Genomic DNA, 19,132 nt, shown 5'->3' on the forward strand with positions numbered 1-19,132 from the left:
ATGGAGCAAAGGCACTCAGCGCAGCTCGGTACAAAAAGGCAACAACGCGACCAGCGTGCATACAGCACGGATCGTCCTGGCCATTTGACACAGTACCAGAGAACTCACACAGAAGATAAACTCTTCAGGTGCACTCTGTGTGACAAGGCATTTGCATGGTCATCAGGTCTTCAAATACATCAGAGAATACACACGGGGGAGAAACCCTTCAGGTGCACTTTGTGCGGGAAGGCGTTTGCAGGCTCATCAAATTTTAAAAGACACCAGAGGACACACAATCATCAGAAGATCCCCAAGAAATGGAGTCTGAAATCGGCTTGTGAAAGTCAAAGTGCTGCAATGAGCCCATCCCTCATGAAACCAGAAGTGAATCCCAGCTTGGACACTTTTAAAGGTATCAAGGTGAAATGTGAAAAGGCGAAGGTGAAATGTGAAGAAATGATGAAGAGCGAAGAAGTGAAGGTGAAATGTGAGAAAGTGATGGTGAAGAGCGAAAAAGTGACGGTAAACTGTGAAGATGAAGATTCAACTCCAAAATCGTACCTTCACATCGATGGAGGCAACGTGAAGCAGGAGGAGAATTCTGACTGCGAGGCAGAGCTAGGCAACTCCCAGCAGTTTGTGGAAGTGGAGGTGTGGGTGGACTTCTTAGACAATACAAAGTCAAATGGAGACCCGGTAGATGGGTTGGCTTGAGACAATGAAGCTCCAATAGATGCACCTTTGTCACAGGCCTTTAATGAAAAGAACGTGAATTTGAACACTGAATTCCTGGGTTCAACCTGCAGAGTAAGAGCGGCGAGTATTTGTTGACCTGTGGGTTGGGTAGATGAATAATCAGGAGCAAGAGCCAAGAAGCTTCCAAGTATTCCACTGTTATATTTATATTTTCATTGATATGGTGCTTGCTTAATTGCCTCAGCAACTCAGTTTCATATCTCATCACAAACACTCGAAGAGCACCTTCAAGTGGCAGCTGCCTCAGTGTCATAAGGTGACACTGCTGTCACCTGCATGTGAGCATGAGTCTGTCAGTAGGGGGTGATGATTGATGTGTAATCTTCATTATGTAATTTCTGGATCATGTTTGAAATTGCCCAAATATTGACCAAGACACCAACATGCAATGACCTATGCGTTTTGAATGACACAATCGTATGTTTTATATCCACTGTTAAGCAGACGGTGCATATTTTGTTTAATGTTACTGGAGTAGCCATCAGACGTGCCTGTCGGATTTGAATCTTGAACCTCTGCAATAAATAGAGAATGTGCGACCACTTGGATTCCCTCAATCTGATGTTCCATTTAGAGGGGTCCACGTTTCACATGCCTACAGAAGGGAGGGCAAAACTGGCCGAGAAGAACCGAAGCTTCATGCGGAGCGACAGACCAGGTAGCTTCCACACAGCATAGCGCAGCCGATGAAAAGATAATGCCGCCCGACTGATTCGGACCACCCACACACTGTACACACGCAGTGTTCCCACAAGGTCTACACACACCATATACACAGCGTACACACAGTTTACCCACACAGTATACAGTCTGTACACCCACAGTGTATACACACAGTCACAACAACCGCCTTTCGCCACTAAGTGGCGTGGACGTCACCACGGCGCTTGTGCCAGGCTATGTGCACGGGGCACATCCAGGTGTCATGGGTCGACTGATATAGATGACTGGCCAATGCACCACCTGTGCCCCCGACTGCGCCAACAAACAGTGTCCACACACAATGTTCACGTTATTGTTGAGCTCACGCACCCAATGGGTCTCTGTTCAAGAGAGGGAGCCACAGAAATGGAATCTAAATAAAATTGAACTCTAACCCTGATCTCGCTCTCTGACGTCACCCCTCATTAACTCGGCGTGATATGCGAGGGTTAGGTGTCCCCCACTAGTGACGTCATGTCACGGAGGTAATTACCCCCCCACCGGGATTTTGAGCGTGACGTCACGTCTACCGATTTCCGTTCCAGTAAAATGCTTATTTGGGACGGGGACGGCAGTCAAGCACCATCACCTGACATGGGCCCCTCTCATTAACATAATTTATTCAGTTACCCTGCTGCTCGTTGGAGGAGGGGATTGTGTGAATCCCGCAAGTGACGTCATGTCACCTCCTGCTGCCGCATGACGTCACGAGTTGCCAGGTAGCTGCTGCTCCGCGCACGCTCGCTCACTGAGATCGGAGGTGAGAAGTTTACATCGTTGTTGTTGTTGTTGTGGTGGTTGTTGTTGTTGTTGTGAACCCAGGTAGAGCCTAGCTCCTTCTCCCTCGTAGGGATATCAATTGAGTAGCAGCGAGTATGGAATCGATGTCCAGGTTGGAACATTACAACGCGGGGCCTAGCCATGCAGGGACTTGCCTCCTGCCCTCGCCTGATTGCATTTGCTTTAATTCTCTGCTTAAGTTTAATTTGTCTTCACCTGGCTCACTACTTTGAAACTTTGTTTTACTTTAAATATTTCTACGTTTTTTTTTATTTTACCAGGCATAGCCCACTTGAGCTACACCGCTCGTTTTCAGACGCGACCTGCCCACAACACAGTGGGCTTATCAACGTGTGGAAATCGTCTTGGTTCTTTCGGTAAAGTCACGTAGAAGGGAAGTAATAAAATAATAGAAATAAAACATAATAAAATAATTCTCACGACGTTTCGGCCACAACGCAAGCAGCCTTCCTCAGGTGAAAACCAGGTGTCGACAGACCTGGTTTTCATCTGAGGGACGGCTGCTTGCGTTGTGGTCGAAACGTCGTGAGAATGATTTTATTATGTTTTATTTTGATTATTTTATTACTTCCCTTCTACGTGACTTTACCGAAAGAACCAAGAAGATGAACCCCTGCAGTCACGAAAGCTTAAATCGAAATTTAACGTGTGGAAATGTTTATCGGTCAAATACTCTAAACGCGTGGTGATGTTGACTCTAAATGTGCAGGGAAAACCGCAGGATCCGGCGGAAAATCCACGCGACCACGGAGAGAGAGGGACACGCAAACGCCAAATATACAGCCATAATACAGGTTTGTTTGTGTGAGATCGTGTAAATAAATAAATGTGTCGTTCACCCCGCTACCACCCGATACATCCAATTAATAAGGGGTTTGTCACGTAAACAGAACGTGGCCAATGCGTCACTAGTACAGCACTAGTGTGTAGTGTATAATACTGTAGTGTATAGTAGTGTGTAGTGTATAGTGTAGTGTACTAGTACAGCACATCGGTGTGTTGAAGAGCCAAGCCACAACATTTACAATCTGAGTACAACGTTTTGAAACTATTTCCAACCAGCTTCATCAGACGACAGCCACATGTTGTGGCTTGGCTCTGTGGGAATAGAAATCGGCTCGTTGGGTTAATAGCGCAGCACGCTAACCGTTGCACTACCGCTCCCCACTCACGCACACACTTTATCGGAAGTATAGTATCCAGTAATAACTAAGTTTCCCGGCTTAGCTCAGGTCTCGGGAATCAAACATTAAAAGTAATGTCTTGCCATGCTGGCTTTATTAGAATAATTTAATTCTGCCAAAGAAAGCTGTAAATGTGTATATTGTCACGGTTTTGTGGTTGTGTTATACAATAGCGGGGCTTGTTTGTTTCATGAGGACAGCTTTTAAATACGTTGCCCTTGGAAAGCTTCAGGATGGACAATTCATAATCAACGTTTTTGGGTTTAGATCGCGTTTATTTATAAATGTGTCGTAACCCTCCACCACCCGACACGGCCAATCAGTAAAAAAGTGTCACGTTGACAAAGACAAATAGTTCACTGCTTTAGCCCACCGGTGTGTTGAAGCCACAACATTTACAATTTGAGTACGACGTTTCGCTGGTAATTGCAACCAGCATCATCGGGCAATTGCCCGATGATGCTGGTTGCAATTAAAGCAGTGAACTATTTGTCTTTGTCAACGTGACACTTATTTACTGATTGGCCGTGTCGGGTGGTGGAGGGTTACGACACATTTATAAATAAACGCGATCTAAACCCAAAAAGTTGATTATGAATAACATTGGTCGCGAAAGCCTACGTGTTAAACTGAGGATGGACAATGTTAGATTTTTGCCATCTGGTGGTGTTGGCACAATTTGGTTCCCAAAAAAGCGTTCATATGCACAAAGTTTGCTTTATTTATATAGATTATATATATGCTCAAAGCTCGTGTGCTGTTTCATTCAGACTGTCGCCTCGACGGACCTGGTTTTCACCTGAGGACGGCTGCTTGCGTTGTGGCCGAAACGTCGTGAGAATAATTTTATTATGTTTTATTTGTATTATTTTATTATTATTTTATCTTTAGACGTGACTTAACCGAAAGAACCAAAGAGTAATCAGGCAGTTCTACATGTGGTGGAGGAGCTCCCATGCCTGGTTAATGTGTTCACGACCAGCTCTGGTTTGGCAGCCAAAGTCTCACTTTAAATTTGTCTAGCAGCATTCTTTCATTAGACTGTGTAACACTGTGTGGAAGCTGCCTGGACTTTTGCGCTATACAAAGCTGTGAGTGTCCATCACCAAGGTCTAGTCTGTCTGAGACCATCCCTCTCCCTGCCATACTGGCAACGCACCCGCCTCTCACTCTTCGTACTGTGGATGGTGGGCGCACAGGACGGTGCCACGTAGCCATTCCAGGCTGGGTCCAAATGGGTTACGTGGGTCACCGAGCCACCAGGCCTCATTCCACGACTGATATCAATATACAATATCTGTAACGAGGCCCCCCAATAGACTGCCCCTGGAACTGTATCCGGCACGTCCCACTGAGGGAAGTCCCCGGGGCCCGGGCCAGGACATGCTGGTGGGAATGTCGCTTGGCTGGCTTGGGAACGCCTGGGAATTCCCCAGGAAGATCCAGAGGCTGTCGCAAGGGAAAGGGAGGTCTGGACTGCCCTACTGAATGTGCTGCCGCTACAACCCTCACCAAGACAAGAGGATTTCGAAATAAACGAACAAAGCTGCGAGTCTTCTTGGCCACAGATATTACTCCTTTCTCTGTAGATGCAAAATATTAACTTATTTAAAGGACCGTCTGTTCTGGCTTATAATTAAGACTGGCCAGTCTAGGATCCCCTCTATTGAACCAAACAAGATTGTATTATAACCTTACAGAGCCCTAAAATATCAGTACAGAATATAATCTGAGACTTTGGCAGGGGAGGCTGCATTGGTTGGGGCATGAATTCCGCATAAACAGACAGCATGCACAATCATCTTCTGTTAGTCCAGATGTTACGGGCTAAACGGGCATGGCATTGGCTAGAGAAGAGATTGGAGGATGTGGAGTTGATCAGACCTGCTGTCAAGATCGGCCTCTCGAAGAGGCCCGTGACATATGCTGCAGGGGAGTTGGAGGTATTTGCTCTGCAACAACAATGAGGTTGGAGTAGCAACGATCACATGAATGGGTGGAACGCTGGGTGCCTCAAATGCAGCAAGACAGCAGGAAAAACAGCTGGTGCGTCTGTTAATCATCTCAGTCAGTCATCCCTTGACACCTGGATCATTCCCATGACATGCTGACAAGTGATCCACACTTACATGGCATTCATGTGAAATATATGTGTATGTAAGAGTTTATCTATGTGGGGAGCGGTGGCGCAGTTTTTCCACTGTGTAACAAAAACAATGTCTTGTTCCTGGGTAGTATGTGTTATTTCCTAATTGCTTTTGCCTCTTAAGTACAAAAAATGGCTATTCCCCACAAACTTTGCTTTTGTGACCAGGACAGTGATATTTAGAAATTTACCTCTTTTCAATGAAAAAACTGGTGAATTTGTTATTTTCGTTCACGTACAATTCTGGTCACAAAAGCAAAATTTGTGGGGAATAATAGCCAATTTCTAGACTCTTAGGCATAAGCAATAAAAAAATAACACTTAGTACCCAGGAACAAAAATTGTGTTACATAGTGTTATCACAATTAAAGTTTGATTATCTCCGACAACAAACGTGATTGATTCGTGAAAACTTAACTTATTGTGGGGAAGCATTAATACTGAGCATATGAAGGTGGCCAGGCATGGTTCTGAACACACCACCACCTTTTTTCCATGCCAGTGTGTGTTACAGTGTCAAGTTTGTATTTGCAGTAAAGTATATTAACTCGATTGAACACGGAGGTTAAATCAAAACAATAGTATATACTTTTTTTCTTCTGAAAATTTTTAGGAGAATGGAAACAGGAAATTAACACTGCACATATGCAGCTGAAGTTAGATCTGTTCATCCCAGCATTCAAGGAAATCTGAGCCTGGCTTCATGCCTCTAAGTTAGCGATTGAACATTAATTTATGCATTTCTGCATAAAAAAAATAGTATTATTTTCAACACCCTTTGCTATTGTAGGGATGTTAGAGAGAGGGCCGTTATGCATGGCAGCCTATGGGAAAGAAACACAGTGGGCGGGGCTACGTGTGTGCACAGGGAGATGCCCTCTGCGACGTCCGAGCCAGACACCCTGGGGGGGGGCTGGTTCGGCGTTACGATCCCCCGGGGCCCCACCCCTCAAGGAGGGTTGGGTATAAAAAGGGGTCGTTATATGGGCTTAGTCAGTTATGTTATAGTTAAGCTAAGAAGTCGGAAGACGTCGTAGCTAGAGCCCTGGACTCCCCCTGATCGCCGCCCTTATCAGGGCCCCACGGGATCAGGCTCGAGCCAGCGGCGTGGTCCCGTGAACCAGAGCCAGTGCTCTGGGACTCCGGGTACCGTAGCCCGATTACCAGTGTCGGGCCAGACAGCCTCCCCTAGCTCTTTAGTGGAGGACTCAGGGGATAGGCTATGGATAGCTAGGGGTATTCCCTGAGTTATACGGGTGAGGGGGCCGCTACCCCCTCTAGTGCTGTCCTGTACTGGCAACTTGTTAAATAAATATACGTGTGCCTCAACTCCGTTGTCAAGCGTCCTCGACGGGTACTTCATCTGGCGTCAGAAGTGGTAAAAATGGAAACGCGCCATACAGCTCGGACCAGGGTACCACGAGAGGAGGACGCCGCGGAAATCGCCGAGCCCGAGACAGAGCAACAAGATGGGGTGCAGCCGGAGCCTGGCGCCTTCTCACCGGGACGTCAGCATGGAGAGGGGCCGCAGCCAGATGCACTACGACTGGCTCACGAACGGCTGGCGGAGCTACTTTATGCCGCTGCCGCCACACTGGAAGGCATTACGCGGTTGGGGGCTGGTGGTCCACCGCAGGGCGAGGAGAACCGGCGGCCGGAGCACTTTCCCGCCATTTCAGCGACTTCAAAATTTGAATTTCCCGCCATGGACGCCGCGGCTGTTCGGGGCGTGGCCAGCTTAGACATCGGCTCCGACATCGCCGTCGCCGGGGCTGCAGCGTCATCGCAGCCGAAGGATGCGTCATCGCTGCCGCGACAGGCGATGCCATCGGCCAGTCGCGCCGAGGCACCGCCAAAGGGAGGTGAAAGCAACCTGCGGGAGTCCACATCGACCGCTGCGCTTCACCAAAGACTGCCCCCGCTGAAAGAATTCATCGGTGCGGAGGGTGACTGGGGCGGCTTCCGGCGACGCTTCCTCGCCCATCAGGAGATGGCGCGGTGGTCCGACGAGGAGGCCCTTTGCGCGCTGCCGGCGCTCCTCGATGGGGACGCGCTCGCCGCACTCACGTCGGCGCCAAAAGAGAAGCGGGCTACACTACCAATGGCGCTACAGCTGCTGGCCGGGGTCTATGGACCTTCAGCCGAATGCCGTCAGCAGTTCTACGATCGCAGGCGGGGTGAAAAAGAGTCGCCTCTGGCTTTCCGGACAAGTCTTCTGGCGCTGGCAAAAACAGCCTTTCCCCGCATGGACGACGACGGCGTGGACGCAATGGTCGCGGAGAAGATCCTCCTCTTGGCGGACGACCTCGACATCGTCGTCATCGCACAAGGGGATGCAGAAATGACCTCCCTCCAGGCTGCGCGACTCCTCCACGCCAACCTTCTGCAGCAGCGGCGAAAGGCAAACAGGGCATCGGCTGGGCGTGCGGTGGCTGCAGCCACCCTTCCGTCAGAAGAACTTTATGCCGTCGACCATCGACGGCAACAGACGACGGGGGCGCGGCCGGGTCGGGACGGGTCGAGGCGTTTCGACCGTCCATCGTCTCCATCGGCGCTCCCGCGGTGCTTCAACTGCGGCATCCGGGGCCATGTCGCCTCGGGGTGCCGTTCTCCTCGACAGCGGGGGACGACGCCTCGACAGGACGCCGGCCCTCCTCTTCCTCCTCCCAAGCTCCAGCACCATGATCCGGCGAGTCGCGGCACCTCACATGTTTGGCCAACGCACCCACCTGTCGCACACTCTCGCACCGTAACGAACGGGGGGCCGGTGGGGCGCTGCGATGGACCGGCGCGGATCACTGCGGGGACTCAAATCGAGCCCGAGCGGTGGTCCGTGTTGGCCCATCGCGTGGTGGCCGCGGCGTCGGGATCGTCGGCCGTGGTCGGTTACATTGATGGGGTGGAGGTACGCATCATAGTCGATACAGGGGCATCGGCGACAATTATTTCGGAACTAATTTACAATATTCTACCGGTGCAGAGCCGTCCTTTGCTACCGGTTAATGTCCCTTTCTATGCCGCTAACGGGGGCTCTCTCGGCATCGTGGGACAGATTCGAGCGCAAATTTCTATCGGGGACATCAAATTGTCGGGGCCGATTTTTGTCTCCTCCTCACTGGCAGTTCCGTGCCTGCTGGGGACGGACTTCTTGGGCAGGATGCCAATTCGTATTTTGATCGACCAAGGATGCATTGAGCTTCCGTCGGGGCGACGTATGGCGTTCCTGCCTTCCCCTGTAGCGACTCGGACGGCGTTCGCGACGGTACCGGCGTTTGTCGTAAAAACAGTGCGTGTGCCGCCGGGGGCACAAATGCTGGTACCTCTTAAACTTCGTAGGCCCTTCGCTAAGGGTGTTGGGGATCAGGGTGTTGTGCTGGGGCCGTCTAGGGCCGGGGTTAATGGGCCTCATTTAATTCCGGCCCAGACCATCGTAAGGGGGGACGAGGATCCCTTCATCGCGGTCCTCAATGTCGGGTCGCAGACAGTAGTGGTTCCCCAAGGGACTGTGCTCGCTCACGCGACGCCGGTGCCCTGCGAGGAACCTGCCGTGAACCACATTGACACTGCTGCTCGGACGCACCCGCATTCGGACGGCGATGAAGGGTGGCTCGACGCGCTTTGTGCGGGATCGACGAACCTGTCCAATTTAGAGCGCCAACGGCTTAGATCGCTGCTAAAGGAATTTTCCGACGTTTTCAGTCGGAATAAATACGATTTGGGTTGTACTCACCTGCTGCGTCACCATATTGACACGGGTGACAGCGCGCCTATTCGCCAAAATCCTTTTCGGTTGAGTCCCGCCGAAAAGGACCATGTCAAATCGGCTGTCGATGACATGTTAGCCGCCGACATTATCTCTCCCTCTACCAGCCCTTGGGGAGCACCGATTGTCCTGGTTAAGAAACAGGATGGCTCGTTGCGGTTTTGCGTAGATTTCCGTCGCCTTAATAAGGTTTCGGTTGCCGACGCATACCCGCTCCCACGGATGGACGAATCGCTGGACGCCTTGGCGGGAGCGCGATTCTTCTCCACACTAGATTTACTTTCGGGATTCTGGCAGCTTCCTCTGGACGATGACTCGAAGCCTAAAACCGCTTTCCGTACACCGCACGGCCTGTTCCAATTCAACCGGTTACCGATGGGCTTACACTCAGCGCCGGCAACCTTCCAGCGGTTGATGGAATTGGTTTTGGCTGGATTGCAATGGGAATCGTGCCTGATTTATTTGGATGACGTAATTGTTTTTGGAAGAACCTTTGACGAACATCTCCAGAGGCTGCGGGCGGTTTTCCAAAGGATGCGGGCTGCTAATTTGAAATTTAAGCCCCAAAAATGCTATTTGTTTCGCGAGTCAGTGCGTTATTTGGGGCACATCGTGGGGCGCTCGGGTATTGCTACCGATCCCGCCAAAACGCAGTGTGTCAGCTCCTGGCCAATTCCGACCTCGGTGGGGGAGGTGAGGAGTTTTATTGGCTTCGCTTCATATTACCGACGGTTCGTCGCTAATTTTGCTACAATTGCCAAACCCCTACATGCTTTGACATCAAAAGGGGTTCGGTTCCACTGGGGTCGGGATGAGGAAGTAGCTTTCTGCTCCCTTCGGGATGCATTGGTGAAGGCTCCTCCTTTGACTTACCCCGATTTTTCGAGGCCGTTTTTGCTCGACACCGACGCGAGCAACACAGGTATCGGAGGCGTGCTTTCCCAGGTGGTTGATGGCGTGGAACGGGTGGTTGCGTACGGCAGTCGGGTGTTGTCTCCAGCGGAGCAAAAATATTGTGTCACCCGTAGAGAACTGTTGGCAATTGTTTTCTTCATCCAACAGTACCGCCCATATCTGTACGGTCAGCATTTCACTGTCCGTACGGATCATGCGGCACTGCAGTACGCCCTGAAGGTTCAACAGCCATCGGGACAATTGTCCCGATGGCTGGAGGTCCTCCAGGAATTCGATTTTGACACCACCTATCGTAAGGGCATTCGCCACACAAATGCGGACGCTCTGTCGCGCATGCCAACCACCTCCGAATGCGCATGCCTCCTGGGGTCGGGGCGTTGCAAGCCAGCTGGGGACATGACGGTTCCAGTCCTGGCGGCCGCCGCCGATGTTGACACATCGCTCCCCGATGAGATCGGGAAACAGGGAAGGGATTCCCTGCTTGGGTTGCCTGTGATTGAGTGGGGACGCCTCCAGATGGAGGACGCCTCCCTCCTCGCGCTGCGTCGTCGCGCCAGGGAGAGGGGGTGTGGGACGGGTGATGCCGACAATTGGGAAATACACGCAGGCTTGCTCATGCATTGGGACGGTAAATCCCACCGTCACCGGCTGATAGTTCCTGCGGGGTTACGGGGTAAGGTGGTGTGGGCTGCTCATGAGCGCCTCCTCCACCTGGGTACCCAAAAGACCCTCGCCTCGCTCCAGCTGGATTTTTTTTGGCCGGGCATGACACGGGATGTCACGGATCTGCTGGCAGCATGCCCCCGGTGTGCGCAACGCAAACCACCAGCTCGGGAGTCGAACCCGCCATTGCAGTCCATCACAGTCTCCAGGGTGAACGAACTCGTAGCGTTGGATATCCTGGGGCCGTTTCCCGCCACCCCTAGGGGCAATAGATATTTGCTAACAGGGGTCGAATACTTCACACGCTGGCCTATGGCCTGGCCCCTGGCAAATCAGTCGGCAGCAGCCATCGTGGACGCCTTTGTCCAAGGCTACGTCATGGACAAAGGTGCTCCGGAGCGGCTGCTGACCGACCAGGGTAAAAATTTTTCCGGGAACCTCCTCAAACAAGTCTGTGATCTCCTAGGTACAAAGAAGATTCGTACCTCTCCCTATCACCCACAAACTGACGGGATGGTCGAGCGTCTGCATCGTACCATCACGTCTATGTTGTCGCACCTGGTTTCGGAGTCACAGACCAATTGGGACTTGCAAATTCAAGGGGTCCTGGCAGCATATCGATTGGCCCCCCATGCTGCCACGGGATTTTCACCCTTCTTTCTCATGTATGGTCGCGAACATGACCCACCTGTTCGGGCACAGCTGCAGATCCCCGCGCCTCTAGGTAAAATAAAATTGGACGAGCACGTTAAATTTAACCTTCAAAAGCTAACTGAGGCGCGGGATGCTGCCATGCTCAATTCCCGCATGCGCCAAAAGGCGAATGAGCGCCTCAGACTCGCGCGCGCGCACGTGCTGCAGTGGAAGCCAGGGGACAGGGCATGGCTGCACTGTCCCCAGGTACCGCTTGCGACCTCCTCGAAACTGGTACGGCCATGGCGGGGCCCCGTCGAGGTGGTCGAGGTTTTGCGACCGCAGTGCGTTCGTATCAAGTGGGGGAGGCGCCGGTGGTTCGTTCACCCCTCTAGACTAAAACCCTTCGTTGCGGTGCGGGGCTCTGCTCCACACGCGCAGGGCCAAGCATGTGAGGGGTCGACCGACCCGGAGGGTCCGCCTCTGTTGATCTCACCTGACGTCTTGCCGGTTGCCCCGCCCCCAGGTTCTCCCGGAATGACGGGCTCGCGCACATCCCTCACGGGGGATGCCGAGGGTCCCGCCACTCCAATTGCGGACTCGCCTCGGATGGGACAGCGGCCACCGAATGGTCCGCCATCTGAGGTTGGCCCTTGTGACGGGCCTGCGGCAAGGACGCGCGCTAAAATGCGCAGACTCTTATAAAAACACTGGAACGCGAACAAGAAGTGAAAACGAAACGAAAATAAGAAAAATTTTTTTTATTTTTTTTGCGTTTTCTGGTACACTTTCGTGTGCTATTGTTACTGGACGCTGCGTTCGTGTGGCGCTCTTGGCGCGTTGTTGTATTATGGCTGTGTGTGTGTGTGCGTCTTGTGTGCGTGTTGTGTGTGCGCTGAGGGTTCCGGGAAATGTACATATCTTGCCTCTACGGATTTCGTATTTATTCGGGGGGGGGGGGGCGCGTCGGTTTGTTCTCCCTTTAGGGGCATTGTTAGTGTTGTTGTTCAATTCTCGTTCTGTTAAATGAAAAAATGGGCACACACGGGGGGAGTCAAGGTGTAAAGATTCATTTGTTGAAATTGTTGCAGCCGGGACGGCTGCGAGCTATGCGGGGGGGAGTGATGTAGGGATGTTAGAGAGAGGGCCGTTATGCATGGCAGCCTATGGGAAAGAAACACAGTGGGCGGGGCTACGTGTGTGCACAGGGAGATGCCCTCTGCGACGTCCGAGCCAGACACCCTGGGGGGGGGCTGGTTCGGCGTTACGATCCCCCGGGGCCCCACCCCTCAAGGAGGGTTGGGTATAAAAAGGGGTCGTTATATGGGCTTAGTCAGTTATGTTATAGTTAAGCTAAGAAGTCGGAAGACGTCGTAGCTAGAGCCCTGGACTCCCCCTGATCGCCGCCCTTATCAGGGCCCCACGGGATCAGGCTCGAGCCAGCGGCGTGGTCCCGTGAACCAGAGCCAGTGCTCTGGGACTCCGGGTACCGTAGCCCGATTACCAGTGTCGGGCCAGACAGCCTCCCCTAGCTCTTTAGTGGAGGACTCAGGGGATAGGCTATGGATAGCTAGGGGTATTCCCTGAGTTATACGGGTGAGGGGGCCGCTACCCCCTCTAGTGCTGTCCTGTACTGGCAACTTGTTAAATAAATATACGTGTGCCTCAACTCCGTTGTCAAGCGTCCTCGACGGGTACTTCACTATGTTAGCTGCATTTTTCTTTCATAAATATTCCTTTTGTAGCCAGACAACCGAAATTGTGTGCTTGGAGTTTTAGGTTAACATTCATTTTGAAGATACTAGGGCTTCCAGGTTGACCATTTGCCCTCTAATTGTGTGCCCGTGTGATGAATTTGGGAATCTTTTTCATATTATCATGAATATGTGAATGAGTATAGACATGCAAGTCATGTGTGACTGTATATATGCATTCCTTTGTGCCTCAATACTGACGTAAATGGTGTGGATATTCTCTTTTTTCTCTCTGCAGCTGACGCTTCCTCTGCAAAATTGGTTTGATGGAGCAAAGGCACTCAGCGCAGCTCGGTACAAAAAGGCAACAACGCGACCAGCGTGCATACAGCACGGATCGTGTTGGACATTTAACACAGCACCAGAGAACTCACACAGGAGAGAAACCCTTCAAGTGCACTGTGTGTGACAAGGCATTTTCATATCCATCAGTTTTAAGGAACCACCAGAGAACACACACAGGAGAAAAACCCTTCAAGTGCAGTCTGTGCGCGAAGGCGTTTTCACGGTCATCTGTTCTTGTATTACATCAGAGAACACACACGGGAGAGAAACCCTTCAGTTGCACTCTGTGTGGGAAGGCATTTTCAGATAAATCTGCTCTTAAAAAACACCGGATAACACACACAGGAGAAAAACCCTTCAAGTGCAGTCTGTGCGGGAAGGCGTTTTCACAGTCATCTGCTCTTGTATTACATCAGAGAACTCACACGAGAGAGAAACCCTTCAGTTGCACTTTGTGTGGGAAGGCGTTTGCACATTCACAACATTTTAAAATACACCAGAGAACACACACGGGAGAGAAACCCTTCAGTTGCACTCTGTGTGGTAAGGCGTTTGCACAATCACCATATCTTAAATTACACCAGAGAACACACACTGGAGAGAAACCCTTCAAGTGCACTGTGTGTGACAAGGCATTTGCACAGTCATCAGGTCTTCATAGACACCAGAGAACACACACGGGAAAGAAACCCTTCAGTTGCACTCTGTGTGAGAATGCATTTTCATTTCCATCAGTTCTAAGGAACCACCGGAGAACACACACGGGAGATAAACCCTTCAAGTGCAGTGTGTGTGGGAAGGCATTTTCAGATTCATCTGCTCTTAAACAACACCGGAGAACACACACAGGAGAAAAACCCTTCAAGTGCAGTCTGTGCAGGAAGGCGTTTGCACAGTCATCAATTCTTAAAAGACACGAGAGGACACACAATCATCAGAAGATCCCCAAGAAATTGAGTCTGAAATCGGCTTGTGAAAGTCAAAGTGCTGCAATGAGCCCATCCCTCATGAAACCAGAAGTGAATCCCAGCTTGGACACTTTTAAAGGTATCAAGGTGAAATGTGAAGAGGCGAAGGTGAAATGTGAAGAAATGATGAAGAGCGAAGAAGTGAAGGTGAAATGTGAGAAAGTGATGGTGAAAAGCGAAAACGTGACGGTAAACTGTGAAGATGAAGATTCAACTCCAAAATCGTACCTTCACATCGATGGAGGCAACGTGAAGCAGGAGGAGAATTCTGACTGCGAGGCAGAGCTTGGCAACTCCCAGCAGTTTGTGGAAGTGGAGGTGTGGGTGGACTTCTTAGACAATACAAAGTCAAATGGAGGCCCGGTAGATGGGTAGGCTTGAGACAATGAAGCTCCAATAGATGCACCTTTGTCACAGGCCTTTAATGAAAAGAACGTGAATTTGAACACTGAATTCCTGTGTTCAACCTGCAGAGTAAGAGCGGCGAGTATTTGTTGACCTGTGGGTTGGGTAGATGAATAATCAGGAACAAGAGCCAATAAGCTTCCAAGTATTCCACTGTTATATTTATATTTGCATTGATATGGTGCTTGCTTAATTGCCTCAGCAACTCAGTTTCATATCTCATCACAAACGTTCGAAGAGCACCTTCAAGTGGCAGCTGCCTCTGTCATAAGGTGACACTGCTGTCACCTGCATGTGGGCATGAGTCTGTCAGTAGGGGGCAGAGGTGTGGACTCGAGTCATGTGACTTGGACTCGAGTCAGACTCGAGTCATGAATTTGATGACTTCAGACTCGACTTGGACTTGCATAACAATGACTTTGTCCCACCTCTGGTAGGGGGTGATGATTGATGAGTAAACTTCATTAGGTAATTTCTGGATCATGTTTGAAATTGCCCAAATATTGACCATGACACCAACATGCAATGACCTATGCGTTTTGAATGACAATCGTATGTTTTACATCCACTGTTAAGCAGACGGTGCATATTTTGTTAAATGTTACTGGAGTAGCCAGACGTGCCTGTCGGATTTGAACCTTGAACCTCTGCAATAAATAGAGAATGTGCTTCTACTTGGCTTCCCTCAATCTGAGTGTAGGCATGACAGCCTGAATGTTTCTAACCGGCGCAGATGTTCCATTTAGAGGGGTCCACGTTTCACATGCCTACAGAAGGGAGGGCAAAACTGGCCGAGAAGAACCGAAGCATCATGCGGAGCAACAGACCAGGTAGCTTCCACACAGCATAGCGCAGCCGATGTAAAGATAATGCCGCCCGACTGATTCGGACCACCCACTGTACACACGCAGTGTACCCACAAGGTCTACACACCATGTACACAGCGTAGACACAATTTACCCACACAGTATACAGTCTGTACACGCACAGTGTATACACACAGTAACAACCGCCATTCGCCACTAAGTGGCGGTGACGTCACCACGGCGCTTGTGCCAGGCTATGTGCACGGGGCACATCCAGGTGTCATGGGTCGACTGACTGAGATGACTGGCCAATGCACCACCTGTGCCCCCGACTGCGACAACAAACAGTGTCCACACACAATGTTCACATTATTGTTGAGCTCACGCACCCAATGGGTCTCTGTTCAAGAGAGGGAGCCATAGAACCAGATGACACCAGAAGGCGTACTACTCAAACACAGTGCAGTATCAGGGAAAGCCGTCTCGGGTGTGGACCAATCAACTTCAAGGACAGTGCATATTATCATTATCAGAGTTGCTTTTTTTGTTTGCATTTTTGACTACTTGTGTTGTGGTTATTGCAAACATGATGCCTTGTATAAAGGTGTCAGTTTAGTACCAGTTTAAAAGGGTAAAAACCTATTACTATAATATACTGTATTCAGTTACCCTGCTGCTCGTTGGGGAAGAGGATTGTGTGAACCCCGCAAGTGACGTCATGTCACCTGCTGCTGCCACATGACGTCACGAGTTATCAGGTCGCTTCGCGCACGCTCGCTCACTGAGATCCGAGGTGAGAAGTTTACATCGTGGTGGTTGTTGTTGTTGTGGTGGTTGTTGTTATTAACCCAGGTAGAGCCTCGCTCCTTCTCCCTCGTAGGGATATCAATTGAGTAGCACCGAGTATGGAATCGATGTCCAGGTTGAAACATTACAACGCGGGGCCTAGCCATGCGGGGCCTTGCCTCCTGCCCTCGCCTGATTGCATTTGCTTTCTCTTCTTAAGTTTAATTTGTCTTCACCTGGCTCACTACTTTGAAACTTTGTTTTTACTTTAAATATTTCTACGTTTTTTTTTATTTTACCAGGCATAGCCCACTTGAGCTACACCGCTCGTTTTCAGAAGCCACCTGCCCACAACACAGTGGGCTTATCAACTTGTGGAAATGTTTATCGGTCAATTACTCTAAACGCGTGGTGATGTTGACTCTAAATGTGCAGGGAAAACCGCAGGATCCGGAGGAAAATCCACGCGACCACGGAGAGAGAGGGACACGCAAACTCCAAATATACAGCCATAATACAGGTTTGTTTGGGATTGATCGCGTAAATAAATGTGCCGTTAACCCCGCCACCACCCGACACAGCCATTTAGTAAGAGGTTTGTCATGTAAACAGAACGTGGCCAATGCGTCACTAGTACAGCACTAATTTGTAGTGCATAGTGTAGTGTATAGTTGTGTATAGTGTAGTGTATAGTTGTGTATAGTGTAGTGTATAGTGTAGTGTATAGTTGTGTATAGTGTAGTGTATAGTTGTGTATAGTGTAGTGTATAATGTAGTGTATAGTTGTGTATAGTGTAGTGTACTAGTACAGCACATCGGTGTGTTGAAGAGCCAAGCCACAACATTTACAATCTGAGTACAACGTTTTTACACTAATTCCAACCAGCTTCATCAGACGACAGCCACATGTTGTTGCTTGGCTCTGTGGGAATAGAAATCGGCTCGCTGGGTTCATAGCGCAGCACGCTAACCGTTGCACTACCGCTCCCCACTCACTCACAAACTTAATCGGAAGTATAGTATTTATCCAGCAATAACTAAGTTACCCGGCTTAGCTCAGGTCTCAGTAATCAAACATTAAGAGTAATGTCTCTGCTTTTTTTATGTAATTAAGGTCTATCGTACCATATCGAGGCTTGGGGCTTTGGGTTGTTCTTTGTTTTTTATGTCTCTGCCTCTGCTCACATTCATTGACGATTTTTATGATTTTGGGCAAGCCCGTCTAAAGCTGCGTGACCAGGAATTGGAGCCATTTGCTGTTCAATTTGGCTTGTGACAGAAATTCACTCTGCCCCCATGCATTACATTACATAGCATCTTCATTAATTATGTAGTTTGAGAAGCTCACAATAGCCATATAAATAATTGCATTCGTTACAGTTAAAATGATACGCGCATCGATGCCTGGTTATAGTTAAGGGATCGTTCCCTGGTCAACCATGTTATATCTGCTGATGATCTGGAAATGGCTACTCAAGGAGATGGGGTTAGATGATCTCGTTCTGTGCCTGGATAATTCCATCATGAAAGGTGGCCTTGCGTATGTTCCACCAAAATAAATCACCTGCCGGGGAATTTCATGTCATACAACACTGTACCTGCTCAACTCTCCATGAGTAATCAGGCAGTTCTGCAAGTAATGGAGGAGCTCCCATACCTGGTTAATGTGTTCACGACCAGCTCTGGTTTGGCAGCCAAAGTCTCACTTTAAATTTGTCTAGCAGCATTCTTTCATTAGACTGTGTAACACTGTGTGGAAGCTGCCTGGACTTTTGCGCCATACAAAGCTGTGAGTGTCCATCACCAAGGTCTAGTCTGTCTGAGACCATCCCTCTCCCTGCCATACTGGCATCGCACCCGCCTCTCTTCGTACTGTGGATGGTGGGCGCACAGGACGGTGCCACGCAGCCATTCCAGGCTGGGTCCAAATGGGTTACGTGGGTCACCGAGCCACCAGGCCTCATTCCACGAGTGATATCAATATACAATATCTGTAACGAGGCCCCCCAATAGACTGCCCCTGGAACTCTATCGGGCACGTCCCACTGAGGGAAGTCCCCGGGGCCCGGGCCAGGACTTGCTGGTGGGAATATGTCGCTTGGCTGATTTGGGAATGCCTGGGAATTCCCCAGGAAGATCCAGAGTCTGTCGCCAGGGAAAGGGAAGTCTGGACTGCCCTACTAAATGTGCTGCCGCTACAACCCTCACCAAGACAAGAGGATTTAGAAATAAACGAACAAACAAAGCTGTGAGTCTTCTTGGCCACAGATATTACTCCTTTCTCTGTAGATGCAAAATATTAACTTATTTAAAGGACCGTCTGTTCTGGCTTATAATTAAGACTGGCCAGCCTATGATCCCCTCTATTGAACCAAACAAGATTGTATTATAACCTTACAGAGCCCTAAAATATCAGTACAGAATATAATCTGAGACTTTGGCAGGGGAGGCTGCATTGGTTGGGTCATGAATTCCGCATAAACAGACAGCATGCACAATCATCTTCTGTTAGTCCAGATGTTACGGGCTAAACGGGCATGGCATTGGCTAGAGAAGAGATTGGAGGATGTGGAGTTGATCAGA

At 49.9% G+C, this 19,132-nt stretch overlaps 3 protein-coding genes across 3 annotated transcripts in view; all 3 read left to right on the top strand.

Annotated features, from left to right (window-relative positions):
• On the top strand, window positions 1-13,541 carry LOC133361788 (zinc finger protein 93-like). The gene is made up of 2 exons (XM_061580784.1): window positions 1-497; window positions 13,538-13,541. Exons 1-2 carry the CDS (start codon window positions 1-3, stop codon window positions 13,539-13,541), a joined length of 501 nt encoding a protein of 166 aa, XP_061436768.1.
• LOC133361789 (zinc finger protein ZFP2-like) overlaps window positions 13,511-19,132 on the top strand; it is a 6,965-nt gene continuing 1,343 nt past the window's right edge. Inside the window, exon 1 of the mRNA XM_061580785.1 lies at window positions 13,511-14,741. Within this exon, the coding sequence (XP_061436769.1) occupies window positions 13,566-14,741 (1,176 nt within the window). The 5' untranslated portion in view covers window positions 13,511-13,565. The remainder of the gene's footprint in view (window positions 14,742-19,132) is intronic.
• Window positions 17,001-19,132, top strand: part of LOC133361785 (zinc finger protein 260-like) — a 15,422-nt gene continuing 13,290 nt past the window's right edge. Inside the window, exon 1 of the mRNA XM_061580778.1 lies at window positions 17,001-17,069. The gene's annotated coding sequence lies outside the window, so the exon portion shown is untranslated. The remainder of the gene's footprint in view (window positions 17,070-19,132) is intronic.

The sequence above is a fragment of the Lethenteron reissneri genome, unplaced genomic scaffold, assembly GCF_015708825.2.
Source record: "Lethenteron reissneri isolate LAM-NWPU_2019-01 unplaced genomic scaffold, ASM1570882v1 scaffold_124, whole genome shotgun sequence".
NCBI lineage: Eukaryota > Metazoa > Chordata > Hyperoartia > Petromyzontiformes > Petromyzontidae > Lethenteron > Lethenteron reissneri.